We start from the raw sequence: 13662 nt of genomic DNA on the forward strand, positions 1-13662 counted from the left end.
TCATGAGATAATTATTATTAATATCATGGGGGTGATTTTGTTCCTTCTTAGTAGTGACTGGTGTTTGCACCTAGAAACCAACCAACCATAGGAGAAATGGCAGCTTTGAGGCAATCCAGCTGAAGCAATCCTCTACACATTTTACTTTTGAAATACAGATTATTTGACTAGATATTTTAAATCACCTTTTGCCCCTGTACCATCATTTTGTTTACCCAGCACAGCTTTCTAACTCTGGTACACAATACAACAGCCTTGGGAGCACAGTTTCTAGAGTTTGGAAGAACTTGATTATTATGTTATTTTCTAAGAGCAAAAAATTAAACAAAACAGAAGGGTGATTCTAATACATCTCAAGAGATTTCTAGGAAATGATTTTTGTAAAAAAGCATTGGGAGAGAATTACAACACATTTGCTACTTTTATTATTAAAAAAACATTTCTTACAATAAGTCTTATTAGAGAGCTATTCTAAGAATTATAGGTTATTGCAGTCACACAGAAAATAAAAAAAAAATAAAAATGCCTACTGGTGTCAGTTACCTAGATCCTTATGTATCTGTCGTGGACTCTGCCCCAATCAGTTGGACTGCCTGGTTATTCTGTGTGCATGATATATCATAACATGGGGTATTACTGCGGACTATTGTTTTCAATTAAGGAAAACTAATTATTTTTGGTTGAAATGAAAATATTCATTGTTTGCCCAAGACCTAAGAAAATATGTTAAATGAGTTGAAAACTGGTGTAGGTACAAGACAGTGGAAGATGCCTACACTTCTTCAGTACCTCATAAGAAATGTGCTTTGCTAGCTTCTCATAGTCCATTGCCATATCAACATTCATCTTTCCGGAACACTCTGATCCTTCATAAAACAGCAATTAAAGTCACAGAAACAGAGAAAGCATATGACGAAAGGAGGTGGCCATGAGAGACGACCCACCTTAGGCATCCCGTGGCGTTTCGCAGCACCTGTGAGGAATGCAGCTGTATTTTCCGATCGTCCTGAAGAGGTGAATTTTCCCAGCCCGAGTGGGGGATAATCACTGCGTTGGTCAACACCGCCAGGGTGTCCTGGATGATTGGCATTTTGAGAGCATCACAAGACGAGAGGTTCCAAAGGACTCCTGTAAGAGAGACGAGAGCTTTGGATGGCCATTGTTTTTCCTCATCTCAGAACTACTTTCCATAATCAGGTGAACAGCATGGGCAGGAAGGATTGAGATAACGTCCTAGAGCACTCCCTTAATCTTAGAATATCTGTGTGAACCCATTAAAAGAGTGCTGTGGATATCTGACAAGGGGGCAGAGAGCTGTGACATGATTATCTTTGTTGCCCCATGGAGACTAACAAAGGCTGAGAGATCTGACTGAGCTGAGGATCCCAACCAGGCTTCCACTCGCTATTAAGACAATGGACCCAAGGACCCAAATTCCAACCAAGACCGAAGAACAGTGAAAGTTATCTGAAATGGACCACTACGGCATGTTTGTTTCATCCAAGACCTCCATAGGCACATGTAGTCTATCGGAGTCACTCAGCCTCCACAGCCTCCAGAGAGACCCAGCCACCATCACACGTAACCTTATGATAATCCAGCAGCAGGTCTGCTGACAAAGGGCTCAAGAAGAAATTTAAATTTACTGTCACTTACGACAGTGTTGTCAGCTTTTCTCTGAAAGTAATGCTCACAGAGCACCTACGGAATGTTCTTCCTTTTATAACAACAAAGAAAACAGTAGAAAATGGAGGGCATGTCTGCAAAGGACAGAATGTAACAGTAATTGACGTAGGCAGAGCAAAAGCAAAATTTTTAAGACAGATGTAATATTTTAGGCTTTTAAATATTTTTAAAGAGACTTTACAACAGGATTGATTTTAGAAAAGGTCAGAAGTACTGCATATATGTTATATCACTTGAAAATGCTTTTAAAATAATTATTCTTTCAATTGTTCAAAACAGGACACATAAAGTTAAAAGAAACAGAGAATAATATTCTATTTTACTATGAAAGAAAGATTGTATTTTCCTTCAAGACTAACCTAAACAGACGTTATCACTGAAGATACAGGAAATAAAATATCATGGTTTTTTTTAGAAACACAATTTCCAACTTACTTGTCCAATAAGTTTTCATTAACTTTTAAGATGAAATTGTATTTATCTATTGTGTTATGAATAGGACGAACAGAACACACTTATCTCTGAAATTTGTTTTACTAGTTTGTTGCATTGCCCATATTGAACATATTAATCCAAGTATATTAATCATACTAATCTGAAAGTTGATATTGTTAGATGGCTAATAATTAAAGTAGCTAACAATTTTAAATCAGTTCTATAAATATGTGTCTTTAGAGACAAACTCTTCCAACTATTTTTCAAACTAATATGTACTGGGAATTTCATTTAAGTAAATGCAAAGGAAACAAAATATTTTTTGTGCCCTGTCTATACAAATCAATCCTTCAGTACAGGGGTTCGGCTTGTGGGCAATTTCTGCCTGCCTGGTTTTTTTGTAAATAAAGTTTTATTGGAACACAGCCATGCTCATTTACATATTGTCTATGGCTTTTGTCCTATAAAGGAAGAGTTGAATAGTCATGTCAGAGACTGTATGGCCCACAAAGCCTAAATAATTTACCATCAGGTTCTTTATAGAAAAATTTTGCTCACCTCTGCTCTAGTGCATCAACCATTTCACTACACTTCCGTATTGCATGTTTGCATTGAAATCAATGTCCTAAATTGACTATACAAAAAATGCTCAATGGTACACAGAAGATACTCAAAAATACATTCCGATTTGAACTGATTTCACATACTAGAAATATTATCGTATGTGTTTATTTTGTTTTAAATGATGTATGAACCTATTTCTTTACTCATTCCATCAAGATACAGTTTACTAAATTTTGGATAATCTATAAATAAATAATCAAAATGATTACCTTCATTTGTGGTCTCACAAAAATATTCTTTTTTCTAGTAAAATAATTAGTTTTTCCAGTTTTAAAAAGCACATTAAAATGAATTTAATATCTACCCTAGAATTTGAGGATAACTTTGTAAAATGTGACATTAAAGAGTTTGTATCTGTTTTTTTTCTAAGTATACAATGCAAACATACAGAAACAAAACATGTTTTTTTCATTCCCAAATCCTGATGTGAAAGTACATGGAAATGACATTTGTAAAATGTTCTAAAATATGGTTGACATGTTTTGCCTTAAAATACATTTCCTCTAAAAACTAAACAGTAAAAGAGAGGATTTTGCATTTTTTACATGCAACAAATTTAAAAGAATCTAAAGGCATTCTGTGACCTCAAAGCAATTTTTACTGTTCTCTAACACACAGAAAAGAGCTTGGAAGAGGGGAAAATCTAAGAAAATGTGAAGGCCTAATCTAATATCTGACAGGAAGTGTGAAGGGAAAGAAGATGTGATCCAAGATAACTTTTTATTGGGCTCTTCTGTCCTTTCCTTTCTCATTAATTCATTAATTAGGACAACCTAATTCAGCATCCTGCATGGACAGACGTTTCTGAGTTCACATTCATTCCACCTTTCGAGGCTGGCTCCATCTGTGCTTCACATTCCAGTGAATTTATCAGCGTACTGACCCGTATCTCTGAACTTTCTATCTTAATTTCTATCTGCAGCCCACAGTGCTTCCTGAACTTACGAGAACTACAGTGGGTCTCTGAGCACAGACAGTGTTACCACCTCTGTTTGGATGAGGACTTGGCGAAGTGGCTGCAATGTGGCAGAATTTCTTTGGGGGGAATTCAGCAAACCAATGGCAGGAGGCCCTCACAAATTTGAGTTTTGGTTAGATTATCTAGACATGGAGACAAGCTTGAATGCAGAATCAGCAGTCTCTGGGGATATTTGAGATAATATCCTTTCTATCATTTGCTCACTGTTCTTCCCCACAAGGTCCCAGCCATGGAATGCAGGTGGGGACGCCATTCGAGTGCTCACAGCATACACGTGGCAGGTGCTCAGCAAATGGGTGCTAAATAAATACTGAATTAGTTACGGGAGGATGTGACCCTTATCTGATGCCGTGTGCTACAAGCATCGAACGTTCTTTAAGTCTTATAGTGCTAGCAAAACGAAGTAACAACTTCAAAAATTAAAATAGCAGGTATGAGATGTAATGTTACAAATAATAAATCCAAATGAGAATACAAAAATGCCATTTGAATGGGATTATAACCCTGGACTCTACAGAAATTCTACTTTTAGCTAGTAGGGAAAAATTTATATCTCTAGAAAACATTAATCAGTTTAGCATTAGAAGGCATATCTCTAGTGCTTCATTTGGGTAATTTTCTTATATTAATGCCCTCATAATTCTAAATTAGACAAGGCAATACTGAAATTTCAATTCATAGAAAAACTGTGGAATAAATTGAATTCATAGTAGTATTTAGCAGCTATAACAAGCCACCTCATTTATTCTTATGTGAAAGTGACATAAAAATGTTTTAGTATTTTGGTTGATGGTCACTAGCAACTTTTAATTTACCTGATGAAAATATAATAATTCCTTCCAGATTATAATCTCTACTAAAATTGTTCTATAGCATCTTTCCTTTAATTGTATGTATTCAATAGTTTTCCTTTATCAGTATAAAATTGTATTACTGCTTCCAAATATAATTTTGACAGTAGGTTTAATTGAGAAGATATTTAAATCATTAATTATGTATACTAAATATATTTAAAATATAGTTGTTGTTTTTTCTAAATTTTAGGCACAGGATGGCTCTTTTCCTTGAGATTATCCATATTCATGAGCAGTAATTGGTTTATTAAAATTTCTTTAATAAAATCTTAATTACTTTCATTGGCTGCTTTACGTTGTTTTAATAGAGGGTGACCGTGAGTTGTTTTTTTTTTTCCTGAAAGAGATGAAGACTTCACAGAAAAAGAAATTCAGATTGACAAAAGAAAGTATTTTAATAACTGCAAGTCTTAAATCGTGACAAAATTAACCATTGCCTGTGGCTATGCAACACTGTGCTATGACCTTCTCAGTTGCTTTTAACCTTTAGACCTAACACTAACACTACACCCCTGAACATGGGTGGGACGCAAAACAAAGAGGTGAATTCATTTTAAGTGAATGCTTGTAAAACCTATTTTAAATTAAAAATTGACTTACTGCATATATGAGGGTTTATTTTAAACAAATCTATCGTTTATCTTATTCTGAGAGTGGAAATTTGTACATGTGGGGAAGGGAAAGAAAAAGAGTGAAGAATGGGGGCAAGCAAGTTTATTTTACAAAACAAAAGTCAAGGTCAGCCCTGGTTGGGGATGGGAATGGCCTGGGGCCTGAGGGATGCCCAGGACCTCCTTCTCCATCCCTTCCATTCACACCTTGAGTCATGGGTGGGTAGAGGGTGGCTGACCAAAAACTGGAGGCCCATATACCCTGAACTCATGCCGTGCAGGTGTGAGCAGTGTGTGCATGTGTGTACACCTGTAGGAGTATGCATGTAAGCATATGCATGTAAGTGCATGTGTGCACACTTGCCTATGTGCAAGTGTACGTGTGAGTGCGTGCGTATGCCAATGTGTACCGGTGTGCACATACCTGTGTGCATGTGTGCGTATGTGTGTATGCATGAGTACGTGCACTAGTATTGGGGTACATCATATAAACACTCACAACTTGGCCCTGAGAAGCCATGGCCCTCTAGGAGCGACTGTGAATTAGCATTGTTTTGAGAGTCCTTCCAGATGGTATACGCGATAGCCTCAAAAAGATTCATATACTATACTCATTCAATGCTTTTGAAAATAAAAGCATGGATCTTGATTTGATGATAAAGTTTACCAAAATGCTGGCATAAAAATGGGTATTTCAAAGCACATATGAACAAGTGGAACTACACAAAAAGAATTCAAAAGCTTCTGCACAGAAAAACAAACAATCAACAAAATGAAAGGTAACATATGGAATGGGAGAAAATATATGCAAACCATAGACTGGATAAGGGATTAACATCCAAAATGTATAAGGAATTCATACAACTCAACGAAAAAAAAAAGAATCCAATTAAAAATGGGCAGAAGATCAGAATAGACATTTTTCCAAAGAAGACATACAGATGGCCAACAGGTACATGAAAAGACGCTCAACATCACTAATCAGGGGAATGCAAATCAAAACCACAAGATGTCACCTTACGCCTGTTAGAATGGCTGTCATCAAGACGAGGTAACAAGTGTTGGTGAGGATGTGGAGAAAAAGGGACAGTCAGTAGGAATGTAAATTGGTGCAGCCACTGTGGAAAACAGTATAGAGATTCCTCAAAAATTAAAAATAGAACTACTATATGATCTAGCAATCCCACTTCTGGGTATACATCCAAAAGAAATTAAAACAGGATATAAAAACGTTATCTGCTCTGCTATGTTCATTGCAGCATTATTCACAACAGCCAAGATACGGAAACAACTTAATGTCCATCATTGGATGAATGGATAACAAAGATATGGTCTACACGTACATTAGAAGTTTAGACCAAGCTGGTAAGATTAGTCGAAGCAAGAGGCCCATGTTCACTTACATTGCTGAGTAGTAGGTTAAAAAATGATCTTCACTGTTGTTTTCAGGGGCTGATTAATTTAACTTAAAACGAGGTAATTTTATAGACAAAAGATAACTAACTTTTATTGAAGAATCAAAACTCAGGCATGTCTCTGATCTTTCTTTCCATTCTAAGTTGGAGTCTGCAGATTCGAATTTCTTTAGAATTCTTCTATTAAATGTTTACAATAACGAGATAATAGGCCAGATTCCAATCATGGGAAACAAGGTTTGTCTCCAATCTGGACAAGGCAACGAAAGGCAGCTCCCATCTCAGAATGAGGAAGCTCTTCCCATGGTAAATTTTTTTTTAGAGGTAATTGTACTTAAAAATAATTTGCACACGCAGGGTACTAGAATATGCCACCCGAAAATATGCCTCTGACACATGGATAATGTTAAGCTACAGGCCCAAGCACCAAAGGAGGCAGGACAAACTCTAAAAATAGGGTGCAAGGTGTGCTTTGGTAAAGGAAACTTACATTTGTAGGAGTCTCCCTCTCCTGACTTAAATCTGCACCACCTTGTTTACCATACGTTTTCCAGGTCAGCTTCCTGTAACTTGCCTCAGATGGGATATAGAGACTGATTCCAGCCACCTCTTTGGGGTACCATTCTTCACTGGGTGCTCCCCTGTGTCGAGGTCTGACAATTAAGTTTGCGAACTTGTTGCAATGATCTTGCTAACCTTTTTTGATATCAGAGACATTAGTCATTATGAATTTGTACCAACTGGACAAACAGTTAACCAAGTTTACTATGTGGAAGGTCTGAAAAGGTTGCAGGAAAAAGTTAGACGACCAGAACTTTTCACCAACAATTCACGGCTCTTGCATCATGATAATGTACCAGTTCATACGACACTGTCTGTGAGGGAGTTTTTAGCCATTAAACAAATAACTGCATTGAATCACCCTCTCTACTCACCTGATCTGGCCCCCAATGACTTCTTTCTTTACCTGAAGATAAAGGAAATATTGAAAGGAAGACATTTTGATGACATTCGGGACATCAAGGGTTAATACAACAACAGCTCTGATGGACATTCCAGAAAAAGAGTTCTGAAATTGCTTTGAAGGGTGGACTAGGCACTGGCATCCATGCAGCGCTTCCCAAGGGGAGTACTTCGAAGGTGACCATAGAGATATTCAGCAATGAGGGATGCAGTACTTTTTCTAGGGTAAGTTCGCAAACTGAATTGTCCAACCTTATATGTGCAATGCACACATGAACAAACTACTGATTTTCTCTTGTTAATTTGTCTTTGCCTGACAAATTACAGGACCCCAGCTAGAGAACCTAAGATGGGTGAAGAAAAAGATTTTTTTTTTTCTCCCCTACCGAGATGTCAATGTCTGATAGTAACCATCTGTGAAAGTCACGGGTTCATGTTTGATCACAGCATTTTATAAATGAACCATAGAATTCTGTATTTCTCAATTCCCAAGAGATCAACAGTTAGGAATATAAAATTGGGTTTGCATAAAACTATTACAACCTTCCTCAATGACCTTAAATATTCCAGAACTTTGAAAAAATGTCACCAAAGCACTCAGGTTGAGTTTTATAATTTCGGGACACTGGTCCTAGGCCTATTTTCCTAAAAGTGACTGCAGTTAAAGATGATCCCTTTTATCTGACAATTTCATATTCTTATATGTGCTCATAAAAATGATTTCTTAAACTTTGGTTGTGTTTCTTGGTAGCTTTGTGCCTCCCAAATGATATGTATTAAATAAAGTAACTTAAGTTTGCCCCTTTCATAAATGATGAGCAGGGTTGGGGCAGGGAGAGAGAGAGAGAGAGCGAGCGTTAGTTTCAAAGACCAACAACCCCATTATCTGATAATTAAAAAAAAAACATGGGAGGTGAAAGTACCATAATTTTTGGCCCTGGACTAAATGATAGTGGGACAGACTAATCTAGCTGTTGCTCCAGAAAACCACTGCCTCTGAAGTTCAGGCTGTTATTTAATCAGCTTGCTTACCAATGTTACTACAGTTTGCTCATCAAAATGCATTTCAAGAGCGCTGCCTCACTGCGCCACCAGTCCAAAGCTAGTTTGTCATAAACTCTGTCTCATCCCAATTGTTTCCCAGGTTTTCATACCCACCTTAAAATCACCCAGCCAAAGACCTATGGCCTTATAAATACCTTGCCCACTTTTCCCTTCTGACACTAGTAAGACTCTTTCAAGGTAGCGTTCTCTATATTTCAGTAAGTCAAAACTTAGCTTTGCTTGATCAACAGATTTTTCTGGTGGTTTCTGGGGGAGCTGACAGTTGACAAACCATGAGAATTAATGAAAATGAGTCAATAGTTAACGTCACCTTTGGTAGACACAGAACCTGGCAAGTGTCTCAATCCACAGGGATCCATTAACCATAACCATGACTTTGTGTGAACAATATTGGCTTTTAAGCTGTCTGCAGCTCTAGTGAGTACTAAAACCCAGAAGTTACACAGCCCACAAACTTCTTGAACAGCTCAGGTTGCCACTCCAAACTCTCTGAGGCTAGGGAGAGGGGGCAAATATAAAACTGTATAACGTTGTAGGAGGCCAGCGATGGCTGTCACCTTGGGGACTTCTTTTCTATACTACAGGTCACACAGCCTCCTCAGTCCTCCTTTGGGAGTCAACATAAGGACCCACACTGAATTTGTGGTAGCATCCTTAGCTAAGAATCCCTGCAAAACTGGGGACACTCTTCTATCCTGGGGCCATTTTAAAGTACAGCCTTGGTTCCCACAGCTCTCAAAGAAAAGCAGCGATGATGAAGATGTGGTGGCAGCTGGGACTCAGAGCCTGAGGTTTTAATTCAGCGCTCACATAATCAGGATTAAAAAGAGTTAAGCTTTTAGTAGACCCTCAAGCGGTGCTTACTGAATGGATGAATAACTGAGTGAATAAATCAGTAAATGAATGATGTCATTGGGTCACGATGATGCTTAACTACAAGGATCTCAAATTTTCACTGGGCGTGGCTGAGTTGGGCATCTGAAATGTCACATTGGAAAAAAACAAAAATTATCCAACATTCGTAATATTGTGGAGTTTCTGTACGATAGGTTCTCTGCTAATTACCTTGCATGTCATGTACTAACTCATGTAAACCTTCCACCAATTCCATTTTACAGATGAGAAAACTGAGCCACTCACGCAATGGCATTACCCTTGTAGGTGAAAAATGAAGGTCAGCCAAGAGTCTGACCATCATGCATATGAACCGTCAAACAAATGTCAGGCACATAAATTTGCTACTTGAAATTGGAGAGAGGTGATGAGGTGGCAGAGCTTTGAAGCCGAACTGATGAACACAGAGCGTGTTCTGCTTTTCATCTTTTGCCAGTTCCTTTCTAGCCTCAGGTCAGGTACCTTGAAAAATTTCAAGAAGTTATTTGAGTCCATAGAATGAAGAACATTCAGTTTTGAAACAACTTTTACAAATGATTTTTCTTGCGAACACTTAATTCTGCTGACCTCTATTAAAAATATACAGCCATCATCTTGCATAGAAAATACTGAACAAAAAACAGATTGAGATGAAGGGTAATGTTAAAACTAAAACCTTCCTCAATCCACCGCACTAATTTTAAAACTAGGTCTTATTTTCAGTTAAATCAAAACCGTCTGCTACTGTCGCCTCACCACAGCAATACCAGCGGTAATCATAACCCTCATTTATTGAGCCATTACCATGTCACATGCACTGTTTTATTAAATCTCTACCCCAACCCTGGGAGAAAGGTACTGCTATTGATTTCATTTTACAGATTCATAACTAAAGATTTAAGAGGTTACAATAGTCTCCCAAGGACAGGTAACAGACAAGAGAGACACGACTGGGCTATAAATACAGGCTCTCACACTCCAAATTATCTTGCCTCTTAGAGACACTCTATTCAGAGGTTATTTTTTATGGAAAATATGATGACAGCTGGTAAGAACATGAAGACTCAACTATAATTTCTGCTGATCATTCTCAAATTTATATTTCTGACGTTCGTTTCCATAACTGCAAATTTGAACATTTGTTATTGCACATATTCCTCCAAACATGATCTTCTTCCCCCTCAGATTCCCCAAGCTAATCTGCTCTGATTTGGGGAAACTTCTCTTTCCTTGTGCCATTTCCATGGTTTTAATTTTTCGGCCGTCATTTTGTGAGTGCCTATGAAAACAAAGTATTGCTAGGCACTCTAGGTAACACATAGCAAATTAAGCAGGGTCTACTTGGGGACAGAAAGCATGCACTTGTGCAAAGAAAAATGAACTTTACTCTGTCGGGCAGTATATGATAAAATCCATTAACTGTCAGAGACAGCGTGCCGTAACAATTCAGGAAACAAAAGGTCACCAGGGGAGGGGATCACAGAAGGCTACAGGGGAGGAAGGGGGGCTTTGGCCGGCTCTTGTGGGATGAGAAGAATGAGAATGGGAGTGAGAGAGACAGGCTTACAGATATGTGTGGGTAACAGGTGACAGTCATACTGTCCACGGGCCCAGCTGTGTCGTAGAGGCCCACTAAAACTCTAACTGAATAAAAAAAATTCTCAATAGTCCAGAGGATACTTATCATTTGGACAATCATCATCTTACACTAGAATGGTAGTTATCCTATCCACCATGGGGACATTAAGAAAAATGCCACTGCACTGGCTTCATCTATCGTAATTCCAATGTAATGTAAGTGGTCTAGGGTAGGCCCTGCCACTAGTGTTTGTTTTGTTTTGTTTTGTTTTTAGAGTAGCCAGAGTGAAGAACAAGTAGACGTTATATCTTAGCCCTCGTGAATTTAACTGACTTCATCATTGTCTGCTTCTACCACTGTTCTTTCTGATGAACACAGAAAAACTATCTGTTCTGAAGACAGGAAAGTGATTGGTGAGCTTCATAATTGGAGATCTTTGTACTTTTATATCATCATGACCCAACGACTTCATTCAATCCTTTATGTGATCATTTATTTGATTAGCATCCATCCAATAGACAGAATATTCGTTGTCTGGTGGTACTGTTTCAAGCATTAGAGCGAGTGAGCCACCTATGAGTTCAATTCCAGAAACTGCGGCAATTTTGGTGCAGTTCTACACAGAGCTAGGGAGACTGCGGTGAGGAAAAACAGCAGAGGTCTCAAATCCCAAGGAGCTTTAGGGGGTCTGCTGAGATCAGGATGTCAAAAGCTCCTGTAAAAGTCAAATCTGGAAGAGACAATGTCCTATTTACCGTGTTTCCCCGAAAATAAGACGTAACTGGAAAATAAGCCCTAGCATGATTTTTCAGGATGCTCGTAATATAAAATAAGCCCTACCGTATTTCCCCCAAAATAAGACTGGGTCTTCTATTAAGTTTTGTTCCAAAAGACGCATTAGGGCTTCTGTTCAGGGGATGTCATCCTGAAAAATCATACTAGTGCTTATTTGCTGGTTAGGTCTTATTTTCGGGGAAACACGGTAAGAACTGCAAGGAAGGTCTGTATAGGTAGACAGTGCTTGGAGTGGGGTAACGGGCACTCCCTCCGCACTTAGCTGCATTTTTAGCAAGAACTGTATAGATGAAGTTAGGGCTTCAGGAAGACAGTAGGTTGTACATGTTCTTGTACACATTAGACTCAAGGGAAACCTTTGTGCTTTTGTTTCAGGGTGTCTAGATAGGAAAACGGATGTTCAGTTATAAACTCAAGGCGTTTGATTTTCAGTTTCCTACCAACCCTGTATCCACCCCACTATAATGTCTACCACCATCTGCAGTCAGGACTCCTGCTGCTTTTCTAAAACAATCAACTGGGCCCTTGTGCTGAATGTTCCAGGCACTCAAGCCCTCCACCTTGCAGTTGGGTTCAACCAATGGAGGACTCTGTGGGAGAGGAGAGGGCAGGAGGAAAGAGAGCTGGGAAGTTTCTGCTCCCCTCCTCAGTCACGCCCAGAGGGCTGAGACCCTCTGGGGTTAACGCACCCCCTCTCCAAGGCTCCTGGTCTCCTGGGCTCTGGAAATACTGCTTCCTCCCACTGCTTGCACTTATGATAGTCACTAGTTGCCTGACCACCGGGCTCTGTCCCTTACTGCTGCCCACACCTTGGGAAAGAGGCCCTTCATGAGATTCCCTCCAGAATCTTAGCTGAGTGTGCCTTGTGTCCTGCTGGAACCCTGAGTAGGGTGGGGAAGCAGGGGGTGCATGCGAGAAAAGGCCTCAGAAGCCTTGGTTAGAAGCTTCTGTTTTATCCAGAGGGCAGTGGGACATCATTAAGCAGGCCACTGTCACAACATGCTTTATAATGTTCCATTCCTTCCTATGCATCCACAGCACTAAAAAGCAAAGTATAAGAGAAATTCCTCATGGTCACCCAGCTACAAGGGTAACTTAAAAAATTTTTTTTAATTAAGATGAAATTTACATAACATGCAATTAACCATTTTAAAGTGTACAGATCAGTGGCATCTCGTACGTCCACGATGAAGTGAACGTACCAAACCATTTCCATCACCCCAAAAGGATGGCTAGTGTTTCAAGACGGCATTCTGGAAGCTTTCCACAGAGAATGGGCTGAACTGAGGTAAGAAGGGAACAGAACAGTTAGAAGCCTACTTCAGAATTCCAGGGGAGAAACGACCAGGTCAGCAGAGATGGAAGGGGTCAAGTCTGATGTACAACGGCTGGCCTGGCAGATGGACTAGCTGTAAGGGTGGGGTGCAATGAAGATGTTCTGGCCTCCAACACAGAGGTGAGGGGGACTGGAGGAGAAAGAGGCGTGGGGAACATTGTGGGCTACAGTTTTGGATATGTTAACTGTGATGCCAATCAGGCAGCCAGTGGAGATGTCAAGAGGCAGCTGGATGCCCAGCATGAGAGAATAAATTTAGAGCCCTCTGCATTTAGGCAGAATTTAGAGCTGCAGGACAAAATGCAGTCACAGAAACAGAGTTTAAATAAGGATCTGAAAGCCCAGGGCTGGTCCTAAGCACGCCTACATCTAGAGTCTGGTGGTGAAGGCAGTTTAGCATAAATAAAAAAGAAAAGCACTATAAAAAATTTAGCTGCACAAACTGTT

General features: G+C 39.2%; 1 protein-coding gene across 3 annotated transcripts in view; it reads right to left on the reverse strand.

Moving 5' to 3' along the window:
- Nucleotides 1-13662, reverse strand: part of CTNND2 (catenin delta 2) — an 829794-nt gene that overhangs the window by 167465 nt on the left and 648667 nt on the right. For all 3 annotated transcript variants that reach the window (XM_033110744.1, XM_033110743.1, XM_033110745.1), the window contains one exon: nucleotides 945-1128. In XM_033110744.1, the coding sequence (XP_032966635.1) occupies nucleotides 945-1128 (184 nt within the window). The remainder of the gene's footprint in view (nucleotides 1-944; nucleotides 1129-13662) is intronic.

This window comes from Rhinolophus ferrumequinum, chromosome 7 (assembly GCF_004115265.2).
Source record: "Rhinolophus ferrumequinum isolate MPI-CBG mRhiFer1 chromosome 7, mRhiFer1_v1.p, whole genome shotgun sequence".
NCBI classification, from domain to species: Eukaryota; Metazoa; Chordata; class Mammalia; order Chiroptera; family Rhinolophidae; genus Rhinolophus; species Rhinolophus ferrumequinum.